Raw genomic sequence first — 27,451 nt, 5'->3', positions numbered from 1 at the left:
CTATAAAAACTGAAAACATCTATTATTTAGCTAACAGTAAATTTTGCATTGAAATTCTGACTATGGGATGGGGCGTCTGGGTGGGCCAATTGGTTAAAGCATCTGACTTCGGCTCAGGTCATCGTCTCAAAGTTCTTAAGTTCAAGCACCCCATCGAGCTCTCTGCTGTCTGCTGAGAGCCCACTTCAGATCCTGTCTCCCTCTCTCTCAGCCCCAAACCTACACACGTGTTCTTTCAAAAATTTTAAAGAAATAAACATTTTTTAAAAATTCTGAGGAAGAGTGAAGATGGCAGAGAAGTAGGGGGACCAGGATTTCCCTCTTCCCTCAGACACAGCTTATTGAGGTCAGATCACTCGGAACACCCAAGAAATCAGTCTGTGGAGTAACAGAAAGGTCTCCACAGGTGACAGGAAACAGCTTGGAGGGACAGGGGTGCATGTATACAAATTGGGGGAGATAAAACAGTGCAGGCACAGAGGGGAGTGAATCCCTTCAGTGAAAGGACAGAAGGAAGAGAGAGACAGAGAGGCTGTGGAATTGCAGTATTGTGTTAGTACAAGAGAAAAACATCTCTAGACCATGGACTGGGGAACAAGAAATATGGAGAGTGCCAATTTCTACTTTGCAAACAGCTTCAGGAGCTGAAGATTGGAGTTTTCAAAAGTGCACGGCTTTCTCCAGACCACAGTGAGCCTTGTAAGCGTGGCTGGCAGGCAGGGAGCCAGCCTTGGGGTGCAGTAGAGATCTGAGCACCGCACTGGCAAAGAACAGTCCACTTCCCGGAGAACTTTGGGAAGAGGGTTTAGTTCCTCCCCAAGGACAAAAGACCCTGGAGGTGCCAGTCCAGGGCCCTTTATTGGCAGGGCTCAGTGGCACTACACCAGGGCAGAATCTGCGAGGTGCAGGGCACCTTAAGACATCAAGTTTTGAACCCCAGCCCAACACCTAGGAGAAACGGGAGACTGTACAGCAGGGTAAGCCTACTGGCAGCGCTATTTCTGCCTGAACAGTATGGTTTGAGACACCTGGTCTGGGGAAGAGAGACTGGGGTATTACCATTTTTCTCCCCATCACCAACATGGTGGGACTTCAGGACAGTGGTTCCCAGTGGAGGCAGGACCCCCTTATAACAAACCCCACCCCTCCATGCCTGGCAACTGCTTATCTACTGGAGCAGGACTGACACTGAGTGAACCAGACGGCCTCTCCACCACAAGAGCACAGCCACCAGTCCCAGGCACCAACAAACAATTGTCCTGTGGTTTTGTTCCCCACCCCTTCCTTTTTTCCAGGGTTACTTCAAGGATCAAAGCACACCTGGTGGAAGGTCCAAACAATCCACCACCAGGAGCAAGGAGAAGCTTTGTAGAGGACTGACCAGTGAAAGCAGCCAAATACACAAAAACAGAGCACGCCAACACACTGCAAAAACACTTCCTGAAGTGCCAGGCCCTGGATAGTGTACGACCCCTTTTTAACACAGTAGTACTCACAGGTGCAGAACACATGAAAAGCTATTCAAATACATAAAAGACAGAAACCTAGCCCAAATTACGAAACAGACGAATTCTCCTCAAAAGAAAATCCAGGAAGAAATGACAGCCAGTGAGAGAATTGCTCAAAACAGATACAAACAATATAGCTGAGCAAAAATTTAGAATTAGAGTCATAAGACTAATAGCTGGGCTTAGAAAAAAAAGCATAAAAGACAGCAGAGAATTTATTGCTGCAGAGATCAAAGACCTAAGGAATAATCTCAATGAATTAAGAAATGCTATAAATGAAATGTTAAAATAAACTAGATACAGTGACAGTGAGGACAGAAGACGCAGAGGAGAGCATAGGTGAAACAGAAGATGAAATTATGGAAAATGATGAAGCTGAAAAAAAGAGGGAAAGGAAATTACTAGACCATGAGAGAATTAGAGACCTAAGTGATTCAGTGAAACGAAATATTATTTGTGTCACAAGAGTACCAGAAGATGAAATAAAATATCTGTGTCACAGGAGTTCCAGAGGAAGAACAGAAAGGGGCAGACAGTTTATTTGAACAAATTATAGCTGAGAACTTCCCTAATCTGGGGAAGGAAACAGGCATCCAAGTCCAAGAGGCACAGAGAACTCCCTTCAAAATCAACAAAAACAGGTCAACACTTCACATATGATAGTGAAACTGGCAAAATACAAAATAAAGAGAGAATTCTGAACACAGCTAGGGACAAACAGGACTTACCCTACAAGGGTAGGGTGTTAGACTAAGCGAAATAAGTCAGTCAAAGAAAGACAAATATCATATGATTTCACTCATGTGGAAGATACAAAACAGATGCACCTAACTAAGAGAAGGGAAGCAAAAATAATATGAAAACAAAGAGGGAGGCAAACTCTTAAGTACAGAGAACTGAGGGTTGATGGGGATGGGGAGTTATGGGGGTGCAGAAAATGGGTGCTGGGCATTGAGGAGGGCACTCGCTGGGATAAGTACTGGATATTGTATCTAAGTGGTAAATCACAGGAATCTACTCCTGAAGCCAAGACTACACTGTATGTTAGCTACCTTGAGAATAAAAAACAAAATAAAACAAAACAAAAGCCTAAACAATGGGGTTCAGAGAGCTTCCAGTTTGGTGAACATTTGGAGGTGCTAGGAGAGTGATAAGACCAGAGAAGTCACCCAACCACCCTCACCGCACCTTGCTCTATGCATCTCTTTCATTTGACTGTTCCTGTATCCTTTTATAATACACTGGTAATAGGAAAAAAAAAATTCAGACTACAGGAAAAATACTTTTTTTTTAAAAGTCTAGAATATATACAGAACTACTACAAATCAATTAGAAATACAAGCCAATTTTAAAAAGATGGATTTAAAACTTAGACACTTCATAAAAGAAAATATCAATATGCCCATAAAAAAGATGCTTGATCTCATCAGTCATCAGGAGACTACAAGTTCAAACCACAACAAACAGCAAGACTGATGAGAAGGACTATAATCAAAATGACTGATGACACACAATGTTGACAAAAATGCTTAAGAAATAAAACTCTCAAGCATTTATCAGTGCAACTGGAAAACAGTAGAGCTAATATGGAAAACTTACTCATTTCTTATAAAATTAAACACGTATTTACCCTACGACCAGCAATTTCACTCTTAAGTAGTTAAAGAGAAATAAAAACATAAACCCATAGAAACACTTGTAAGAATACAGTAATTTCAGTATTAACAGCCCTAAATCAAAAAGTCCATCAAACAAAAAAAAAAGATAAATAAATTATTGTGTATTTATACAACAGAATAGCACTCAATAATAAAAAAGAATAAAGTAATAATAAAGGAGTCCCGAAGACACTAACAGCTAGACTTTCAAACTTCTGACAGGATACTCTTCAGTGGGAGATCAGTTTAGTTGAAGAGCAAGTACTTAAACTGAAGATTTTCCAACAAACAACCCATTGCGATCACCCTAAAGTTAAGTTCAGAGTCACCAATACCATGTATACATTCAGGGCTTTCCAAATAGCTCTTTATTTAGTCCCACACTCTTAATTATGAGCAGAGAGCCACATATTGCCAAGCATTTGAGGAAAGCCTCTAAACACGGGATAGTATAAACAAAAGCAAATAAAAGGTGGGAAAAACAAATTAGCTAAAACAAACATTTTGTAGGAAAAAAAATTCCCCAAAATATTATCATTAATTTTCTCAAAGAATCTTACATCCACAACATAAGAACAGAACAAAATGCTACAGCAAAAGAAACGTCCAGGGAAAAAGAGAAAGAAGAAAAAGACAGACACAGACAGACAGACAGACAGACAGACACACACACACACACACACACACACACAGAAGGTAAGGAAAAGGAAAAGGAAAAGGAAAACGAAAAGGAAAAGGAAAAGGAAAAGGAAAAGGAAAAGGAAAAGGAAACGGAAACGGAAACGGAAAAGAAAGGACGAAAGAGAGGGAAAAGACAAAAGTGAGAGGAAGAAAGGATCATCTAAAGATCAATACTACAAAGCAGAAGCTTAAAGAACAATCAGTCCAAATTCAGAAGTGAGTGGGTAAACAGAGGGTTCAAGGCAGGGCATCTCCCCCAAAAAGGATGAAAATGAGAAATATTTGCTATTTAAATCTGACCGGTAGAAATTCAGCAAAACCTGAAAGCGTGACTATGACAAATTATTGTTAAAAATATTATGAACTAATAATACACTTTATCATTTTCTTTATCACAAGAAACTCAGAAGGAAGTAGTAAGATTTAAGAAGCATAAGCAAAGACCATTAAAAAAATCAGTTAAAAATGTACTACAAGTTAGTAAAGTTTTAAAAAGAGAAAGTAACAATAATATGAAAGATAGGAAGAGAGTGTGCAGTTAACTTTCAAGGTTCCTTGATTGCTCAGAAAGAAGTGAGAGTTCTGACTTTAGACTTCACTAATCAATTATGTAGTGAAAGCACAAAAGAGAATGTTAACTTCCAAGCCCACAGGGGGAAAAGGAAAAATGAGATCAAAGAAAATTAATCAATTAAGCAGAAAAGAGGGAAACAGGAAAACAAAACAAGAAGAATGGAAAATAAAAAATATAAAATAAGTTCAACACCATCAAATTCAGTAAGATTTTTAAAACACATAACAATACTGCATATAATTTATGGACACATGTGACATAGAAAAACAAACAGACCAAATCTAGTGGAGTGGGCTACCCTCTGCAAACAGGAAGAATACAATTTATGAGGGGCATTTCAACTACATCAACAATTGCTTTTCTTTTTTTAATCTCTTAAGGAAATACAGCAAAAATGCTAACATTTCTAAAAAAGACATAGTGGCTATCATAGTCATCTGTTATTTTCTGAACTATTTCCTAATTTAAAAAAAAACTGGGGCACCTGGGTGGCTCAGTCAGTTAAGGATTGGACTTCAGCTCAGGACATGATCTCGTGGTTCATGAGTTCAAGCCCCACATTGGGTCTCTGCACTGAAAGCACAGGTCCTGTTTGGGATTTTGTCTCCTCTCTCTGCCCCTCCCCCACCTCGAAAATAAAGAAACTTTAAAAAATTTTATAAAAGAGCAATAGTCAGATATATGATATTCTTATTACTACAAAAATGCAAAGTTCTAAACTGCCTTATAAATATACAGATTTCAGAAAAGTTACCTCCATTTAGCATAGTTTAATAAGCTTAAAAATTAATGACTCACAACTCAGTTCTAAAATGTTAAAGAATAGTAAAGAACATCAAAGTCAAAACCTGTTCAAATCCAAATGCCTAGAATATCTTTAAAATTGTTCTTAAACTAAAGAACTAGTACTGTCTCTGGTAACACTGACTTTTTATAGGTGCTTCTAGACTAAGGCGGCACAAGGAGTCAAGCTTCTGGCTTCAGAGAGTAACTTCCATGATGATGAGCTGAAAGAAGACTTTACCAAATAAAGTCTTTATTTAACACAATAACCAAAAAGGGGGATACTTTTCCTATACACACACACACACACACATATATATATACACATACACACACACACACACACATACACACATATATACACACACATATATGTATATATATATACACATATATATATCAGTTACATACACACACACATACATACATATATATATAAATATGAAACTGATTTTTTTCACCAACAAGCATCTAGAAATATTGGCTATTGTGGGTATATAGTACCTGTTAAGTCCTTTGCTAAATCAGGATGGTTCATGAGACAGTGACTAGCAAACTTGACACATTCCAGGCGGATTGGTACATGGATGTCATTAAACCTGAAAAAATATAAAGGCACAGAATGATCTTTAAAATAAGAGAAACAGATATGTGTTTAATCTGTATTCAATTTACATTTATTCCTCTAATTAAAAGAAAAAACAATTTATGTAGAGTAATTCAAAGTGGAAGTCAGACTCTTTCAACAAAGTTTTGATATGCTATATATTTATGAATGCTTTGGAATGTCGATATTAAACCAGCACAATCTCCTGAACTATGTACTTTCAAGGAACATGTATAAACAATACATGCTTGGCTCAAGCACAAAACTTAGAAGGACAAGATTTTTCCTATAAGTATTATACTTTCAAATATGCCTGTTTATATATGCATATGTGTGTACATAGTTCATAGATACATTATATAAATCCTAAACTGTGTCCGGAAAGAAAACCTTTCCTCAAAGTATCCCTTCTTAAATATAGAACATTCACAAAAGTGTGGCAGACCTTGCACTAAACCCCATATTATTTTACATGACTCTAAAAACTGAGCCCAAATTACTCCTATCCAGTTAACCATGACATTTCCACTAATACTAAAGCCAATTTTTATATGAAGAAGTATCTTAGTATATATTTCTAAAATACTAAAACTCATTTATTGATGTCACTTAAGTATCTTTTGATCTTGTATTTCTCCTCCATCAATTTTTCTCCTTATAATTTATTTGGTGAAGTAACTGCTTTTGATTGTGTGTGTAGTGTTTTTCCAGAGTTTAGATTTTGCTACATTACATTTTTCTGACTTAAATTAATAGGCTCCCCTCTCTCCTAAATCTTATAAACTGACAGTTAGATCTAGACACCAGTAATATTCAGATTCACTGTTTTAGCAAGGCTATTTCACAGATGGCATCCTCTTCCTCCATCATAAAGCACGTGATGTCTAGTCATCTCTAAACTATTGATGTTGAAAGCCTATATGCATTGGTTCATCCTGGAATGCAAAACAGTGATGTTTCTTAAAAAATCTTGCCTAGTATCAACAAGAACAAAGTAAAGCAAGAATTTTCCACTCAGTATTTTCATATGTCTTAATTCTGTATCACCAAAAGGTTTCCAAATCATGCATCACCCTATACTGTAAGAAACAAATTCAGTATTTTAAAGGGGGTGGGAAAGAGGTCTTCAAAATGAGCACCAAATTATTCATAAAAACTTATTGTTAGGAAAAAAAAAAACGCTCTATGAAGTACACTCAAAAAAGTTTTAACATCCAGTCTATGATCTCATGTAAAGTTTCCAGAGTGTTTTGAATCCAAGTACTCCATCCTTATGTACTTTACCATTTTTCAATTAAACATGTGCTTATTTAACCATTACAAATAAATATAGGACCTCTTTAAAAAAATAGTCTAGGTCCTTAAACTTGGTAAGAATCAGTGAGTTTCAATTTTAGGCCATTAAAATTAAAAGAAAAAATTACAATGTAATGGAAATGTGACATAAATTTTAATCGAGATTTTTTTCCCCTTCTAAAATCTCACAAAGTCTGGGTAAATCAAGTCCTGATTTAAAGATATATTAAATGTCTGTAAGTAAAAACTGTATTTTTGTTTTACCACATTAAGTGGACTTTAAGTTGACTGGTATAATTAAACGTATAAAATATTTTGCTCTACTACCCAAGAACTTTCCATTGTTGTTTAAGGGGAAAAAGTCTAGAAATCAAACTCAAAATTACAATGGGCTAAAATTTATTTATTTAATGCACCTTGTGAAATAGTACTGAGCTACATAAGAGGCAGGAAATCACATTATGAATTTAGCACTTAAGAATTTATAAAACCTTCTACCTCATTTAAAAAATTAGAAAAATAAGGCCAAAAGAGATTAAATTTACCATCATCATCGACAGTTCTAGTATTAAGAGGGGACAGAAAAGTGGTTATAACAAATATTTCAATACAAAAAAAAAAAGAACAAGACTTTTAAAATCCTATTTATGACTTAATTGCATTATTTGTTATGAGAAAAATTTGGGGACAGGGGTGGGGGTGGGAGGGGTTCTCCTTTAACTTCAGGGCCAAAGTACATTTCAGCCAGGGCACTTGAGAGGTGGTTTTAACATATTCAAGGTCAGAGATACTTTTAGAAATGTAATGAAATGAACTCTTCTCATAGAAAAGAGAAATCTACAAACACACTCAAAATTTTGCAACCAATCTCAGGTTTGTGGAAATTAAAAGCATACATGGAATTCAGGTTATCATTTTCTTTAAATGAGAAATGTACAATGGAGGTTAGGAGGAAGAACATGCATATCATTTATTTCTTCATTATGTGGATAGCCTTGTCTTTACAAATGTCTCATGATGTATTTCCAGTTGGAATGAATCACTGCTATGTAATAATAACACATTTTAATTTCATGACCATAATACCTTTTGAGATAGCTTTTTAAATTTTTTAATATTTATTTATTTTGGGGGGGGGGGGCAGAGAGAGGGAGACAGAATCTGAAGCAGGCTCCAGGCTCTGAGCTGTCAGCATAGAGCATGATGCGGAACTTGAATCCAAAAACCTTGAGATCATGACCTGAGCCGAAGTTAGATGCTTAACCCAGGAGCCACCCAAGTGCCCCTTGAGATAGCTTTATAAACGTATTATCTTTAAAAAAAATAAAAGTAAAAAAATTAATCTATCATCTTTCAAAAATTAAGGGCAAAATAAGATGAAAAGAAGGGCAACTGTAAATATGGCCAATCACTACCAACATTCAAACATTTCAACATATATTAAAAAAAAATCTCAAAATATAAAACCTTTAATTTTTAATAGTTCAGAAAAATATTAAATATGGGTGTTTTAAAATAATGTAAAGTAGATATAAACATATATTACTTTTAAACAGGACACCAAAGTCATATACCTGCCCAAGTAACACTGCCAGAGTGGTTTGTTTTGAGAAGCCAATTCTGAATCCTTTGCCCCAAACATTTTTGCCAGTAGTTTAACAACTTGTAGGCGTTCCTCATTATCATTGCTCTAAAACAAAACACAGACAGCTTTAAAACTATCAGGTAGATATATTCATGACAATTTTCCCATGATTTTCCTCATCTCTCAATTCCACAAAAACTTTCATTAACTCCAAATGAAAACTTATACACAAAAATGCTCAAACTTTTCAAAAAATTAAATGTTCTCTTAAATGATCTCATCATCTCATTAAAGCAATAACTCCCTACATGAAAATACATACCAAAGTCTGACTAAACGTTAGAGGCCCTTCTTACAATTTAGGCTCATTTCCATTCACAATCAAATTCAAAACCTAACTCACATCAAACCTATGCAGATCCTTGAAAAACTATTTGTTTGATACTCAAGGTGCTACAGATGTTACTGTATACTTTTTTTTCCTTTTAATTTGAAAACAATGCCTAAGCCTAGCATTAGAAGCTCCCACAATAATGACCTAACTCATCTCTATTATTTCTCTCACTATTCCTCTAAATAAGTACTTTTCAACCCTGGGGCACATTAAAATGACCTCTAAAGCTCTAAAACAAAACAAAACAAAAAAAAACAAAACAAAACAGCCTGGATTTTATTGCCAATAATTCTGATCAACTGGTCTGATTTAATCCCTGGACATCTGTTTATTAAGGCTCCACAGGGTGAAGATTCTAATGTGCAGCCAGGGATGATTTAAACTTACTTGATGTTACTATCCAACTATAATCCTCTGTGTTCCACAAATTGACCCAGCATCTTCCTACCTCTATATGCTTCTGCAGTTGTTTCCTTTGTTTCAATTGTATGTTGTCTGTATCTTTTAGGACACCTATAATATCTGGCCTCTTATTAAATCTGAACTTTTTTTCTCTTCTAGATGTTGAATTTGCTGAAAGCAGGGACTATAATCCCTTACTTATATTTCTTATAGTATTAAATATTTTTATTAAAGAAAATCATATCAACCAAAAATTAAAAGTATGACTGCATTCTGCCTCATCAAAATTGCTAACTACATGAGGAAAAAAACAGAGCAGGGAGGCCAGTGAATCAAGTGGCTCACTTGAGAAATATACCAAAAATATACCCTAGAATAAAACAAGAATGATCATTTGCTGGTTTTGTGGGGTACTCACACTACCAATACGAACTGTTTATTTTTTTGTTTTGAAAGAGACAAAAATCTTTAGAAACAAGAACCGTAATACAGAAATCATTTAAGAACTTTTCTGGGTAGGTACATCAGGTTTCATCAGATTATTCATTATAACCAGCTTTATTTAATCTTCCTGCAATAATTTGAAAGAGAAAAGACTATTCCTCAAATCTACAAATGGAACTCAATTTGATGGGATAATTTAATGTCAAGGTGATAGCAATATGCCACCAACAGATCCCAGAGAACTATGAGAAAAGTAATGGAGCTTTCAACATAAGCATAACAGAATATGCACAAAAGGAAAATATTTCACAACATGTGAATAACAGACCCTAAACTATTTTTATTGCCTAATCAAGGGATCTTGGGAACCACTATAAACTGTGCCTGAAAACAAGCTTGATGTATAGCTATGATCTGAAAAGTCAGTCACAATCTAGAATTCATTTGGAAAATATCTGAAGAAAAATACTACCCTAAGTCATTAAGTAACTGCTATCTGCTAGGCATCACCCTGGGCACTGGAGGTAAACAGGTAAGGTACAAACATGTAATTAATAACAGTAATATACCACAACATCTGTAATATCCAGCTAAAAACCATCCTCTGAGAATTAAAGAGCCACAAATAATGCTCTTTGCTAATGTGGCTGACAGACCATATCCCTTTTAGAATAGTTACCTTTAATTTAAATTCAAGCTGGGGTAAAACTGAGAGCAGCAAATGACTATCAATATTATAGAGCTCCAAAATTAAGTCAAAGACATGCTCTGACAAATCGCTGATAGATGTTTTCCCAAGCATCAGAACCTGATTAAAAAACTTTTGAGAAAGAAAATTTATCATTAATTGAAATGGCATAGACAAAATGAATATTCTAAAATCTTCGTTATTATTCAATTAAATTTATTATTATTTTATACAAAATCAAACTAGGTTTATCAAAACATTTTCTAACAGTAGGTAGGAAACTACAGGCTAGTTCACCTTGTACATGAAATTCACCTTGTACACAACAAAAGATAACTTGTACTAATTTATCAATCAGCTTATCAATCAACACTCTACCTACCATATGTACTTTATTTTTCATTATGGTACTTACTATATTTTAAGTTGTAATACAGTTATATTTGTGTACATGTCTTAATTTCCCTACTAGGTAAATTTCTTAAAGTCAAGAGATCACATCACCTTGGCATGTATGGAAGACAAGAACACTGAAGAAAAAGCCTTGTATCTTCACAGAAGGAGCCAATTCCATTTTTAAAACATACAATTTTATATTTATAATGCAAAACAACCTTTTTTCTGTTTACTTTTGAGAGAAAGAGCGCAAGCGGAACAAGGGCAGAGAGGGAGACACAGAATCTGAACTAGGCCCCAGGCTCTGAGCTGTCAGCACAGAGCTCGACGTGGGGCTTGAATCCACATACTGTGAGATCATGACCTGAGCCAAAGTTGGGCGCTTAACCACCCAGGTGCCCCCAAACAACCTCTTTTTTCCTTTGTATTTTATTTATTTTTTAATTTACATCCAAGTTAGTTAGCATATAGTGCAACAATGATTTCAGGAGTAGATTCCAGTGATTCATCCCCTACATATAACACCCAGTGCTCATCCCAACAAGTGTCTTCCTTAATGCCCCTTACCCATTTAGCCCATCCCCCTCAAAACCCCTCCAGCAACTCTATGTTCTATTTATGAGTCTCTTATGTTTTGTCCCCCTCCCTGTTCTTATTTTTGCTTCCCTTCCCCAATGTTCATTTGTTTTGTACCTTAAAGTCTTCATATAAGTAAACTCATATGATATTTGTCTTTCTCTAATTTTGCTTAGCATAATACCCTCTAGTTCCAACTATGTAGTTGCAAATGGCAAGAGTTCATTTTTTTTTTTTATTGCTGAGTAATACTCTATTGTATGTATGTATGTGTATATATCACATCTTTATCCATTCATCTATCAATGGACATTTGGGCTCTTTCCATACTTTGGCTATTGTCAACAGCACTGCTACAAACACTGGGGTACACTACCCCTTTGAAATAGCACACCTGTATCCCTTGGATAAATACCTAGTAGTGCAATTGCTAGGTTGTAGGGTAGTTCTATTTTTAATTTTTTGAGGAACCTCCATACTGTTTCCAGAGTGGCTGCATCAGTTTGCATTCCTACCAGCAGTGGAAAAGAGATCCTCTTTCTCCACACCCTCACCAGTATCTGTTGTTGCTGGAGTTGTTAATTTTAGTCATTCTGACAGGTGTGAGGTGGTATCTCATTGTGGTTTTAATTTGTATTTCCCTGATGATGAGTGATGTTGAGCATTTTTTCATGTGTCAGTCCGTCATGTCGATTGGATGTCTTCTTGAAGAAGTGTCTATTTGTGTCTCTTGCCCATTTCTGCACTGGATTGTTTTTGGGGTGTTGTAAGTTCTTTATAGATTTTGGATACTAATCCTTCATCTGTTATGTCATTTGCAAATATATTCTCCCATTCCATCGATCGCCTTTTGGTTTTTCTGATTATTTCCTTCACTGTACAGAAGCTTTTTATTTTGATGAGGTCCTAAGAGTTCATTTTTGCGTTTGTTTCCCTTGCCTCCAAAGACGTGTTGAGTAAGAAGTTGCTGCGGCCAAGATCCAAGAGGTTTCTGCCTGCTTTCTCCTCGAGGATTTTGATAGCTTCCTGTCTTACGTTTAGGTCTTTCATCCACTTTGAGTTTATTTTGGGGTATGGTGTAAGAAAGTGGTGCAGGTTCATTCTTCTGCATGTCGCTGTCCAGTTTTCCCAGCACCACTTGCTGAAGAGACTGTCTTTTTTCCATTGGATATTCTTTCCTGCTTTGTCAAAGATTAGTTGGCCTTACATTTGTGGGTCCATTTCTGGGTTCCCTATTCTGTTCCACTGATTGTTTTTGTGCCAGTACCATCGTGTCTTGATGATTACAGCTTTGTAATACATCTTGAAGTCTAGGATTGTGATGCCTCCTGCTTTGGTTTTCTTTTTCAGGATTGTTTTGGCTATTCAGGGTCTTTTCTGGTTCCATACAAATTTTAGGATTGCTTGTTCTAGCTTTGTGAAGAATGCTGGTGTTATTTTGATAGGGATTGCATTGAATATGTAGATCACTTTGGGTAGTATTGACAGTTTTACAATATTTGTTCTTCTAATCCAGGAGCATGGAATATTTTTCCACTTTTTTTGTGTCTTCAATTTCTTTCATAAGCTTTCTATAGTTTTCAGTGTATAGATTTTTCACCTCTTTCATTAGGTTTATTTCTAGGTATTTCATGGTTTTTGGTGCAACCGTAAATGGGATCGATTCCTTGATTTCTCTTTCTGTTGTTTCATTATTGGTGTATAGGAATACAACCGATTTCTGTGCATTGATTTTATATTCTGCAACTCTGCTGAATGCATGGATCAGTTCCAGCAGCTTTTTGGTGGAATCTTTTGGGTTTTCTATATAGAGTATCATGTCACCTGAGAACAGTGAAAGTTTGACTTCGCCTTGCCAATCTGAATGCCTTTTATTCCTTTGTGTTATCACACTGCTGAGGCTAAGACTTCCAACACTGCGTTGAGTAACAGTGGCAAGAGCAGACATCCCAGTCGTGTTCCTGACCTTGGGGGAAAGCGCTCAGCAAAACAACCTCTTTCTAATCTTTTTTGTCTTTTATATTCTGATGAAATGTGTGTGCATATGTACAACGTTTACAGCACTACTGAAAATCCAATTAAAAGTACACAACACAAACACACTGAAAATCCAAATTTGAACAACTTTATTTCTATAAGGAACCAGCTATAAGTGGTTTCCACATTCAGATCATTTACCATATTACTACCAAAACTGGTAAAGATACATAGCATAATGGTCCAGTTCCTTTCTATTTAAAGTCTTCCAAATTTGTAAGAAATTAAGCCAGAGAATATACCACACATTCTCAACAGGATATTCTGTCTCCTTGAAGAAGTAGTTTAAGGATTTTTTATAACACATAAGCTCTGATCTCTTCTCTCAGTTACAGTCAACACAACCTGGCTTAAATACATTTTCTATATGGATAGTACAAAGTTCAAGACTTCACATCTCTAGGTCTTTTCTGCTTACTTTAAGTCAGGTATTGAGAGAGAGCGAGACAGCAGGCATGTGCATGAGCTGGGGAGGAGCAATGGCTGGGCGGGGGGGGGGGGGGGGGATTATCCCAAGCAGGCTCTACACCCAGTGCAGGGCCCAACATGGGGACCCAACTCATGATGGTCAGATCATGACCTAAGCCAAAATCAAGATTCGAACACTTAACCAACTGAGTCACCCAGGTGTCCCTAACTCAGGTTCATCTTTTTTTTTTTTTTTAAAGTTTATTTAACTACTTTGAGAGAGAGGAAGAGAGACAGAGCACGCAAGCAGGGAGAGGGTCAGAGAGAAAAGGAGACAAAGAGAATCCCAAGCAGGCTCCATACTGTTCAGGTTATTCTTAAATGAAGTTTGTTATGTCTGTGAGACTGCACAAACTAAGTATCCATGGGGGGGAGAGAACAAATTCTATTTTACTATTCTTTCTTTACTCGTTTTTAAAGTAACTTGTTTGTTGTCCTGGTTTATCAATATTGTGGGAAAATAATTTCATGACCTCTGAGGTTAAATTCTCATTCAGGCTGAAAATAAAATGGCTTTGTTTTCATTCACAAATTTTCTCCTGTTTAAAAACAGTAAATCTAACCTTTCCTTAACAAAAACACAATAATCCTTTCCAATCAATCTGGCCACCTTGTCACATGATCTAATTGTCTTCTTCATCAGTATGGAGAAAACTCACTTGAAAATTAAAAAAAAAACAAAAAATCACTCCCTGGATTAACTTCTTATAAATGTCATCAATAACAATTATTTAACATTTATAATCTCCGTAAAGGCAAGGGCCAAGTCAGTCTTCTCTACTGTATAGGAAGAGCTTGCCATAGTGCCTGACAGAGTAGGTGCCCAATACACATTTAGCAAATGAATAATATGCAGCAGGTACTATAATATAAGTAAAACAATCCATGTTCTCCATAAGGACTTATAGTGGAAGAGGCAGATAGAGGTTTGATTAAAGTATTTCCTTCCAAAATACATTAGCCTTTTATTTATAAATGGGTAACTGATTTTCCCACTACAAATTTATTTTGTAACAACTGCCTCCTAATGAAAGGAGTATGGGTAAGTTAAAGGTCAGCAAGAAATTCTACCTTAAGTTTAATGGTCAATTTTACTTACGAAAGTGCTTTCACATTAAACAACACATTCTCTACAATCACTCCAAGCATTTTATTAACCCCATCTTACAGATGCAAATACTGAGGCTAGCAAGATTAAGCAACTTGAAACTTGTAATTAAAACGTCCTAATGAAAACTAAAATTACCAAGAAGTGATCCATGCAGAAAATTTTTGGATTTGTTACTGTACAGTGTACCCTGTACTTTTTGTTTTTGATACTGTTTTACCTTTTTAAAAATTATTTAATACTTTTTGGTTTGTTTTGAGTTGTCAATTGACAAATTTTATATTTAAAAAATAATCTACACCACCACAGTCATGCAAGTTCTATATATCTAAGAATCACTAATTATTAAGAACTTGAATGTATCTATAGGATATCCATGATAGTGAAAACAACATAAGCAAAAAAGAGATAGAAATGGGGTTATTATTACCTCAGTATCCTACCTCTCTTTTTGCTTGCTAATTCTCCACTAGAAAGATAAATGAATAATGGCTACTACATGTACAAGTCCAAAAAGGCTGAGAATTATTTTAATAATGGAATTCATTTCATCCTACTACAAAACAATTAAGTTCACTAGAAAGTAATTTTAAATGTTAACTGTATAGGTTTGAGGTAGAAAAATAAGATGTATAAGATTAAAAGAGGGAAAAAAAGCAATTCTCAATGACTTCTTAGCTAACCCTCAAATAAAGCAAAGAACAAAAAAAGAGATAAAACAATGAACAAAGTATTGGGAATAAACATACAATTGAAAGTCTGCTCAGACCATTCTACTAATCCTGTGCCTCTCCTCCCCCAGCTTCTGATAAAGATACAAGAGGGCAGTTCTACTTCTGCAGGCAAGAACTACTAAGAACAAAAAATTAATATAAGGTATTAGTGATAAGGAAATGTTTTTACCTTGATTTACCTGAGATTGCTAAAAGTATTTCTCTGGTCCTTTTTCTTTTAGCTCTAATTATAAGTATTTTCAAACACATATGTTGAGACAACAGTATAATGAACCAGAAAAAAGGCACCAAAAAAATGTAAGTGTTCCCCTAGGAAACATCTGGGTTGGCAATATCAGTTTAAATAAATGACCACCAGGAGGAGCTCACCTAGTATATCTAAAGGGCCACGGAGATAGTCATTCAGATACACGCAAATCAAAGGAAAAGGGAAGGCTAATTAATCACAGAATGCATAAGTCTGGGTCTAAACACTTCAAATGCCACTAGGTCAATAATGAAAACAAAACAAAACAAAACAAAACAAAACTCAACCCACTCAATCCAACCAATTTACTCCAGCCAACACCCAAGACTCACAAAACCTGCAGATATCATTATTTAGAATTCTCTGCCAATTTCGAGCTATTAAGATAGATTACACAATTTGATTGTCCAAACTGTGAAAATTCACCCTCCAAAACAATTTCCTTACAAATCAAATACATTTTTCCAAATCATCATGTGCTTAGAATTATTTAAGGCTATAAGTAAGTCAGAAACAAAAACTGAGATTTACCAAGATACTATTTTATAAAGTGTGTTACTATTCAAAGCACATTTTTTCATCATGTATTTTATAATAGACTTCAATTTTTATATACTATAGGAAATATGCCCCTTCAATAAACTTCAGGAAAATTAAATACATAATTGATTATAAATGACTTTCTCACTCTTTTCAAGAAGACTGATTTATAACATTTACATATTTAGAGGTAAGTGAAAGTGGAAAGTAGAGACAACTGCTACATAAATTCCAGAGGCCAACACTAACACTGTGTTCTAGATTTGTTCCAGGAGGCACCATTCACACAGAATGTATCTAGAGTGGTGCAACTCAAGCGTACTAAGGAGAGAAAAATAAAACTTACAATAACCTATTAGCTAAAATACATTTCTTCTGAAAACAGCTACAAGATGGTCAAGCAGATTTGGGATGATACTGAAAGGGCTCATTTCATCTCAATTCCTCCTCTTTTTCAAAAAAGGTAGTTGTATTTTAAATCTACCCCAGGAATAGCAAGATAGGCAACTGTACCAAATCGCTGCCATTAATATGTGCCTTCAACTTTAAGGTCTTGGTATTAGTTCATATCTACTTCTTGTACAATCAATTTAATCTTCAAAAAGCTCTTAACTTCCCTGAATAATGAGAAGTCCTATATATTTTATCTAACATTTAGCTCTACTTGTAATATTAGAAATAAAAGTGTATCTTGCTAACCAAAATTAAAGATGTTCTAGTTCTAGGCAACTTGAAAGAAGTAAATGAATGAACAAACAAGAGGGGAGCTAACCACCCATAAAATATTAGCCAAGAATAATTTTAAATAAGAAGGATAAAAAAATATATTATTTAATAATTAAAACAACATGAAATTTAAAATTATATAATATTACTTGCCAAAATTTTGCCTCTAGCTATCTTTAAAATTTTGGCTAATCCTTCTGACAACCAATTACAAGAAAAACTTACATTGGTAATATACGGTTCAATAGCTTGAGCTGTCCTCTTCAGTAAAGCCTTTGCCAAATCATAGGCTTGTTTGTTTAAATTCTGAAAAACATAAAAAAAAAACCTATATTATATATTATATATATTATATTATATTGTATATATTATATATCTCTAATTATGAAAAACAAAATATTACCTGTATTCAAAAAGCTGCTCCTGAGTACATAAATGAGAAGACTATCTAAAACTCAATTCGAATAAAAGAGAAGGCAAAGACATTTTTCTTCTTTTAAGACTGACTAGTCTACTAGATCATAAGATCCCTTCCAAGAAAGGAAAATTACATTCTCTTCCTATTTCATTCACAGCATCAAGTAAACCACACAGAAACGGTCAACAAATTTTTATTAGATAGGAGAGGAGATAGTCATTCTACATCTAGTCCCGAAGTCAAATCAGTTCAGGGGAGTACAAACACAGGCTGTTTTACCTCAGGTCCAGAAGAACACGTCAAAAGAAAATGAGCTGGGTTCTAATGTGAACAGGAATAGGGGGCCCATAGGTGGGGAAAGACAAAAGAGTTTGGGGCACCTATGGGACAGCAAACTTACTCAAGGACATCTCAGACCACAGGTAAGGCCAAGGATACAGCAAACAAAACAAACAGTAAAATATGAAAAGAAAAAAGGCAGAAGAAAAAAAATCTTAAGAAAACATGTTTCTAAGAGATTCTGGCAATGACAGAAACAATCAAGACCAAAGATCTGAAAGAAAATTGCTAGTCCAGTTTAAACATCTTACAGAAAACAGGTACACTGTAGATATCCTAAAACTCACATTCAGCATATTTTTAGATTTACATCTATTGATGCTTCTACTGAATTACTTCTTTCATTTCTAAATGCCGTTAGGTATTTTACTACATAATACACTACAGCTTATTTACTCATTCTCCTATTCATAGACTTTAAACTGTATGTCTTGTACATGCTTCTCTGGGCATATTAGACATTTTCTGTAAATTCCATCTCTGTCATTTTTTAAATGGGCTGTTTTGTCCTTATTTATTTGTAGAGTTTCTCTAAAATTCTACACACTAAAACTTTGTCAACTGTATGTATAACATATCTTAGTCTATACTTGTCTTTTCACACTGTTTATAGTATCTTAGAGCATAGGGAAGTTTTTAAACTTAATGTAACCAAATCTATCAATACTTTCCTATTTGGCTTGTGCTCGCTGTATCTTTCTTAAAAAAATTTCTTCTACAATGAGGTTAAGATGTTGCTTTGTATTTTCAAATAAAAATTTAAAGATTTGTTTTTCAGATTTGTATCTTTATTCTACCTCTTTTATGTATGGTATGAAATAATTATTTCCCATATGGATTTTCAATTGTCCTAAAACCAATCATTAAATAAACAGTACATATTCCCTTCAATGACCTATAATACCCACACTTTGAAGTTTCTACATAACTATGCATCTATTTGTAAACTCTCCATTACCTCCATATGTCCCGTTGCCTACTATTGCCTGATTATAGTCAAAGGGATATGGAAACAGTGTCTTAATACTAGGTGGTAGAGTAAGTCCCCACTATTCTATTCTTCAAAATTAGTTATTATGGGCCATTTACTCTTCAATGTGAATTTTAGAATCAGTTAGTCAAATTACCCCCCACACACACACAACACACATTCAAACTTTCTGTTTTGACTGGATTATCTATTAGTATGCATAAAACTGGAATCATGATGATACTGAGTTTCCCACCCATAAACGTAACAAATCAAGCAGAATATCTAAGTCTTCTTTTATACTTTTTCCTGAATTACAATGATTTTCAGCATAATTGTCCACATTTTTGTGAAATTTCTAAACAGCTCAAGTCTTTGTTAAAGCTACAAATTTATAAAATTATACCAACAGCCTTTAATATATTGATCTTATATCTAGCAACCTTGCAGAATTTTATTTGTTTTAGAAAGTTATCTATACACTGTTTTGTGTTTTCTACACAGGCAGTCATATTATCTGCAAACAATTTCAGTTTATTTCTTCTTTTTAATCCTTTTATCTTTTATTTATCTCATTTTACTCCACTAAAGACACTTAATTGATGCAGATTAGAAATGGCACAGTTCCCTTTTTCCTGAGTAAATAAGTGTTCCTAACTCCAAAGAAAATTCTTCAGCATGTACCATATGTACACTATCATACATATTCTTACCACTTTTAAAATTTATTTTTTATATTTTAGTTAACATGAAGTGCAATATTGGTTTCAGAAGTAGAATTCAATGATTCATCACTTACATACAACACCCAATGCTCATGACAAGTGACCTACTTAATACAGACACCTAGGCCATCTCCCACTCACCTCCCTCCATCAACCCTTAGTTTGTTCTCTATCATTGAGTCTTCTGTGGGTCATATCCTTATCACTTTGCTAAAAGGTTTTTATCATAAATTACACTGAATTTTATCAAACTGTCTTTTTCTACATCTACTGATACTTTTTTCTTTGATCTGTTAATTTACACAAATATCTTAGTCTCTAAGATTCTCTAATGTTTATCCATTCTTATATTCCTAAAATAAAGCCAATTTGCTCATTATAAATAGTTTACACTGTTCCAAATGTTATTATTTTATATTGAATTTATGTGATATGATTACAACTTTAGACTAAATTAGCCTATGACTCTTCTAACTTGCTTGGCTTTGTCTAGTTTCTCTATGAAGATTATATTCCACTCATAAAGTGAACTGTGGAGCATTTCTTCTTTTCTATAATCTAGAAAGGTGTACTTGACATTTGAATTGTATGCTACTTAAATGATTAGGAGTTATCTCCTGATGTTCAGTTTAAGTTCTTTTGTGGTTGGTGTGTGTTCTGCTGCTGTTACTTTTATTATTGCTGCCACTGTTGTTTGGGAGGAAGGGATTTTGTTCATTTTATGGATACAATTTTTAAAACGAATTCTATTTCTTTTACTGGTTAAAGGTTATTTAAAATTTTCTCTGGCAAGTTATATTTTCTAGGAAATTCTTTTACCTAATTTCAAATATATTACCATAAAATATTGTTCATAGAACTGTCTTTTTAGCTTTTTAATGTCTGTTGTTCCCCATTTCATTCTAAACCCATATATTGATACCATCTCTTTTTTTCTGATTCAACTTACCATGGATTTGCCTATTTAATACATTTTTCAAACTGCCAGCTTTGAGTTTGTGTGAAAGGTACTGTATTTTCTATGTCTTTAATTTCTTTTTTTTTTTTTTTTTTTATTTTTTTCAACGTTTATTTATTTTTGGGACAGAGAGAGACAGAGCATGAACGGGGGATGGGCAGAGAGAGAGGGAGACACAGAATCGGAAACAGGCTCCAGGCTCTGAGCCATCAGCCCAGAGCCTGACGCGGGGCTCGAACTCATGGACCGCGAGATCGTGACCTGGCTGAAGTCGGACGCTTAACCGACTGCGCCACCCAGGCGCCCTATGTCTTTAATTTCTGTATTTGTTTTCTTCCTTGTATACGGTGTATAATCTGACTATTTTTATAAACTTCCTGAATTGGACACTTGGTCAATAAAATTAGATTTAAAAAACATTCAGGGCGCCTGGGTGGCTCAGCTGGTTGAGCATCCAACTTCAGCTCAGGTCATGATCTCACAGTTTGAGGGTTCGGGCCCCGCATCAGGCTCTGTGCTGACAGCTCAGAGCCTAGAGGCTGCTTCAGACTCTTTGTCTCCCTCTCTCTTTCTGCCCATTCTCTGCTAGTGTTCTGTCTCTGTGTCTCTCTCTCTCAAAGATAAACAAACATTTAAAAAATTAAAAAAAAAAATTTAAGCTGTATCCTACAAGTTTTAATATGTATCATTTTAATTATCATTTCTAAATATTTCAGAATTGCCATTATGATTTATTTTTTTGTTTTTGTTTTGTTTTTAATTTTTTGTTTTCTTTCTTTCTTGCCCCCCCACCCCCACCCCACCAAGCCCTTGTCTTGAGGGCTGACTTTCAACAGATCACAGCGAGGGAGCAGCTCTGCTATGTACAAAACCCCAACCATTATGATTTATTCTTTTGACATGTTAAGCATGGTTGCTATAAACTTGTTTCAAATCTTCAAAATTCCCACAAACTTTATAATCATTGGGAAAACTGTTAAGCCACCAAGTGGTGAATTTGTTTCTTTCTCTTTGTAATTCTTTCAGTTTATACTCTACATATTTGAGCCTACATACATGCAACTTTGAATATCTTCCTGAGAACTAAATGTTTTATCATTGTACAAATCCCTTCTTTACCCAGTAATGACTATTACATCTGATATTAGTACAACTTGTTTCAGTTTCCTTTCAGTTAATATATGCCTGGCAAGTCTTTTTTCCATCCTTTTATAAGCTTTTGACTTTTTTATGACAGTACTTTTGTTCTTATCTCTTTGACCAACTGTATTATTATTATTATTATTATTATTATTATTATTATTATTCCTATTTTGTGAGAGACAGGCACAAGAGATAGTGGAGGAAGGGCAGAGAGGAGAATCTTAGGCAGACTTTGCAACCGGCATGGAGTCCAACACAGGACTCCATCTCAGGACCATGACATCATGACCTGAGTTGAAATCAAGACTCAGACACTTAACTGACTAAACCACCCAGATGCACAACACCACCCCTTCCCCCCCCCCCCCCCCCCGCCCCGATTATTTTCAATCCAGTATGACAGTCTAAGTAGTAAATTTAGACCATTTACATTTATTGTAATTCTTTCTTTTACTCTAATCCTGAAAATTTTAATATGAATACTTCAAGTTTGATGTTAATCAGTAGCTCTATACTCCCCACCACCACCAGGATTAGATCACTCACTGACTCTCCATTAAGCCATTATATCTCATTTGTTATTTGTTATTCATATCCAGTAATTCAGGACTATTTTGTTAACATCCCTGTAGTCATTATGATTGCTACTATTTTTTTTTAATGTATTAGTTCTTATTTGGAGCATTTCTTTGTACATCATTATTTCTTGTTCCTTCTTTTAATTCAACTTCCATCATTCTACAATACTCACATAGTTCATTCAGGAAGAATCTATTGACAAGTGAGTATTTAATATCTTAATTGCACTCAAATTGGGTATGTGACTACACACACCTACACATACATGCACAGTTATTTTATCTTAGCACTTTGGAAATATAGTCCCATTATCTTCTGGCATCTATCCTTGTTACTGAGAAGTCGGCAATAGATTAATCTTTATTCCTTGGTAAGTGTCGTGCCTTTTCCCTTTGGGTGCTTTATAGATTATTTGGCATTCTAGAATTTCTGTTGGCATTCTAGAATTTCTCCAGGATGTTCCTGGACTGGGATTTATTTTTATTTATTCTGCTCATGACTTTTGCTACCTAACCCATAAATCCATGCATTCCAACAGTTCTGGAGAATTTTAAGCAAATTTTTATTTAAACATTTCTTCTCTACTCTCTACTTTGTGTTCTGAAATCACTATAAATTATATTGGTCCTTTTCATTCTGTTTTTCATGTCTCAGTATTCTTCATGTCTTCTTTATCTCACTTTACCTGCATAATTCCTTGATCTATCTCCTAGCTTTCAAAATCTTTTATAACCCAGTAAAGATCTTAATTTCAATGACCATTTCTCATTTCTACTTTTTTCCTAAACTTCTTTCATATATCTAGCTATTATGTTTTTAACTCTTATTTTCATGCCTTTGATCCCTTGAAGCATATATTATCTTTAAATCTTTTAAGGTATTTATTATTTTTATCTAACAAATGTATTATCTGAATGTTTAGGTCTATTTGCAGTATTTAACTTTCAGCATTGATGGACTATTTTAAGAATCTGGAAATACTAGAGGCACCTGGGTGGCTCAGTCGGTTAAGCGTCTGCCTTCGGCTCAGGTCATAATCTCCCGGTTTGTGAGTTGGATTGTGAGTGGGAGCCCTGTGTCAGGCTCTGGTCTGAGAGCTCAGAGCCTAGAGCCTCCTTCAGATTCTGTGTCTCCCTCTTTCTCTGCCCCTCCTGCATTCATGCTGTCTTTCTCAATAATATAACAAATAAACGTTAAAAAAAAATTTTTTTTTTAATCCGGAAATATTAAATTATGCAGTCATCTTCATGGAAGCACTTTTTGTGTGAATGTCACATACTTGTGAAATTAGATTACACCGTGCCAGGAAGTTCTTCAGTTTGCACAGATCTTTATACTCGTGACTCCCTGGCCCCTCTTTTTAACTCTCTCTTTTATCCCTTTCACAGAACCATTATTTCCAACCGTTTACTGCAGAGTTAGTCATTTTCAAAGAACAAGACACACAAACAAGTCTTGATTAATATCACCAAGGGAAGAAACACTGTCATGAACATATCCTTTGTCCAGAAATTAGTAGAGACTTCCCTTTTAATTTCACCCCCCAACTCCATCTAACTACTGCTGTCTTAGAACTAAGGCTCTAACTGCTTTCAGCATCTCCTGACACATAAAGTTATATGATAGCATCTAAGTAGTATTAACTCACTCCTTGAAACATATCCTACACCACATAGTTATTACAGATATTTTATCACATAAACTACATCTACTTAATTAGTAACTAATAAGTGTACCATGTTTTACTAATATTTATTAATATTAACCAATAAAACAGATTCTCTAAAACTAAGGTTAAAGCAGGAAAAATTGTATTTGGAACATAAGCACAAATTCTTGACCTTAATATTAACAGGCTTTAGACATATTGGTATATGTTGCTACTTACCTTATGTGCAGGTACCAGATTTACCAAAACTGTATCCAAAAGCTCCTGAGATACTGTATCACCTTCACAAATAATAGAACTCATGAGGTCTACCATGTGCATATGAACTTTCTGATTGTGGCCATTGCTGAAATTCAAAATAGATATTTTATTTAAAGCATACAGGATTCAGGGGTGCCTGGGTGGGTCAGTTAAGTGTCGGACTTCTGGTTTAGACTCAGGTCATGATCTCCCTGTTCAAGAGTACAATCCCCACATGGGGTCCACAGTGACAGTGCCAATAGTGGAGAGCCTGCTTGGGATTTTCGCCCTCCCCCTCCCCTCTCTCTTTCTCCCTCTCCCTCCCCCCTCCCTCCCCCCTCCCCCTCCCTCTTTCTCCCTCCACCACTGCCCCTTCCCACCTGTCCCTTGTTCACGCACATGTGCACATAAACATATTCCTAACACTAGTACAACATGAAGTATTAGAATATATACAACTTCGCCTTCTCTCAAAAATAATAAAAATAAAGTGTACAGGATTTAATCATAACATGGTACTGAAGAACACTACTTTATAAAACATTATACTAAAATATCAAATCAAATTCCATATATTCACTTAAAGCTTCCCTCTATTCCAAATCTTATAGGAGCATCCAAAATATATTTTAAACAGTATTTCCTAGATTACTTTTCCCTAATTTTAACCAGTCTCACAATCAAAAGCAATTGAATCAAATATCAACTTTAGTTTTGCCTTAAATTCAGAAAATCAAACTGCCGCGAAGTTAATTCTAGTAGATAATTTTAAAGAATACACAAAAACTCAACTATTTACATGAATCAAGGAGCCAATAGTATTTAAGGATAAAAAATACAATCCAAAAAATATTTTTATATTGGCTATATAGACTGCCTTATGCCACTCTTGTATTATACCTTACAAATTAAGTTCTATTCACTTTTAAAACATCTATAAAAATAATGTTAGTGAGGCTTTTTTTAAGTTTATTTATTTATTTTGAGAGAGAGAGAGAGAGAGAGAGAGAGCACAAGCAGGATAGAGGCAGAGGCAGAGGCAGAGGAGGAGAGAGAGAAAGAATCCCAAGCAGGCTGCACCCTGTCAGCTCAGAGCCTGACCAAGGGCTCGATCTTGATCTAACCGTGAGATCACGGACCTGAGCTGAAATCAAGAGTCGGTAGCTTAACAGACTGAGCCAAGCAGGTGCCCCATGTTAATGAGTTCTAATGTTACTTAGAACCTTCCAAATACTCATCATAACAAACAGTTAATGCATGTTCACTTATAGGTTTTAAATACTATGTATTTAAAATAAGTTATATGCCTAGTAAAATGAACTTACTTTATAACTGAAAATAATGTTCTGTATAACTGGGTAAAAATTTCATTGCTATCTTCCAACTCAAAGCATATGTTATACGACTTGACCCAAGCAATGTTCTAAAAATAAGAAATAAAAAAAGCGAAAGGTGAACACTTTAATTAGTAAAAATATACAAGCAAAAAACCCAATTTGAAATATCATCTCAAGATATATTGCTTACCTCAAGTAAGTAAAAATACCTATTAAATTGTGGGCTCTTTGTATCCTCTAGCCCCTTCAACTGCCTTGTTATAAACATAAATATATCCTTCAAAAAAAGAGACAAAGTATTGTTTAGATTATGAATGCTAAGGAAAAATATTCACTAAACTCCTAAAGCTAATTCAGCACTCATGTGTATCTACCATAATAAAGAACCAGGGGGAAAAACTGTATTTAGCTGGAACTTCTTAGAAAAATCTTACCATATGGAAACACTAAACATCTTATTGCCCTTCACAGGAAAACAGTAAATAATTTACCATGCTCTTAGATAAAGAAAAACCTCCATCTTAAAGCAAGTTAAAAAACTAGACCCAAAAACTAGCAAACCAAAATTTATCCTATTATGAGTATAACAAAGGTGGCAGTGACAGAGAGCTAATTAGGTTTGCTGGAACAGCACTATATAGATAATTATACAGCAAAAACACAGCTTGGGAAACTTAAAATTCCAAAATAAATCACCAAGTGAAAATATACTAGATCACAGAAACCTAGAAATTTTAAAAAGACCTGTGGAAGTTAACTTATAAAGCTTTCCTACCTAATCATTGTAATTACTTGTTTTTCCCCACCATTTCTTGATCTATCCCCATTTCCTGGCTTTTGATTTTTTTACTATGTCTTCCTTTTGTACCTGGATAGAGATAGGTTCAATGTCACTTTAAGGCAATTTTTATGGAGATAAGCCTTTTAAGATCTTAGAAAAGGGTAAAATTAAAAAAGCTAATTCTGCAAAGGAAGCATGCTAATCAATCAATACTAAGAAAAAAAATATTTCTCTTCTAAATAAAATGATAAGAATATTTTTAAAGGAGAAGAAAGATACAGGTAACTGACTAGCTTTTCAAAAAAAATACTATGAAAAGTACAACCTGCAAAATGGTTACTTTGATAGCAATACTGTACAAAATACATCCTCTGTGAATAAACCCTCCTAGTGTGATTAAGAGAAAACTAAGTGCCACATTGACTACCTGGAGATAGAAAGAAAACAATCATTTATCACCTCTACAACAATCACTGACCTATTACACATGAAGCCAGATGTATAAAAAGGGTTTTCTGATGACAACAATAAATTGACAGTGGAAATACGAGGATCAATGTGTCAGTTTTCTATTGCTGCTACCACAAAGAAAAATACAAACTTTATGCTAATCAATAGTGAAAACTACTCCATAAATATTTAGAGAACATCCTTGAAATGATTAAATTTTAAGTACTACCTCAACAAAACAAAAAGAAAGAGGCATTTAAAATAAGACCCAAAAATATGAACAGAAAATATAAGGTACTTTAAATTTTTCAGGGATGGAATAATCCAAAACGATGCTAATTTAGTCTCAGCTCCTCAATATTCTTCCTATAAATTGTCCTGTTATAAATA

At 34.8% G+C, this 27,451-nt stretch overlaps 1 protein-coding gene across 1 annotated transcript in view; it reads right to left on the bottom strand.

Annotated features, from left to right (window-relative positions):
• The window catches only part of PDS5B (PDS5 cohesin associated factor B), a 196,046-nt gene that overhangs the window by 95,571 nt on the left and 73,024 nt on the right, over positions 1 to 27,451 (bottom strand). The window contains 7 exon segments of the mRNA XM_043576591.1: positions 5,709 to 5,803; positions 8,682 to 8,797; positions 10,612 to 10,752; positions 17,678 to 17,758; positions 24,473 to 24,599; positions 25,819 to 25,916; positions 26,021 to 26,107. Of these exon segments, the coding sequence (XP_043432526.1) occupies positions 5,709 to 5,803; positions 8,682 to 8,797; positions 10,612 to 10,752; positions 17,678 to 17,758; positions 24,473 to 24,599; positions 25,819 to 25,916; positions 26,021 to 26,107 (745 nt within the window).

The sequence above is a fragment of the Prionailurus bengalensis genome, chromosome A1, assembly GCF_016509475.1.
Source record: "Prionailurus bengalensis isolate Pbe53 chromosome A1, Fcat_Pben_1.1_paternal_pri, whole genome shotgun sequence".
Classification (NCBI taxonomy): Eukaryota; Metazoa; Chordata; class Mammalia; order Carnivora; family Felidae; genus Prionailurus; species Prionailurus bengalensis.
This window is presented reverse-complemented; position numbering and strand designations above follow the sequence as displayed.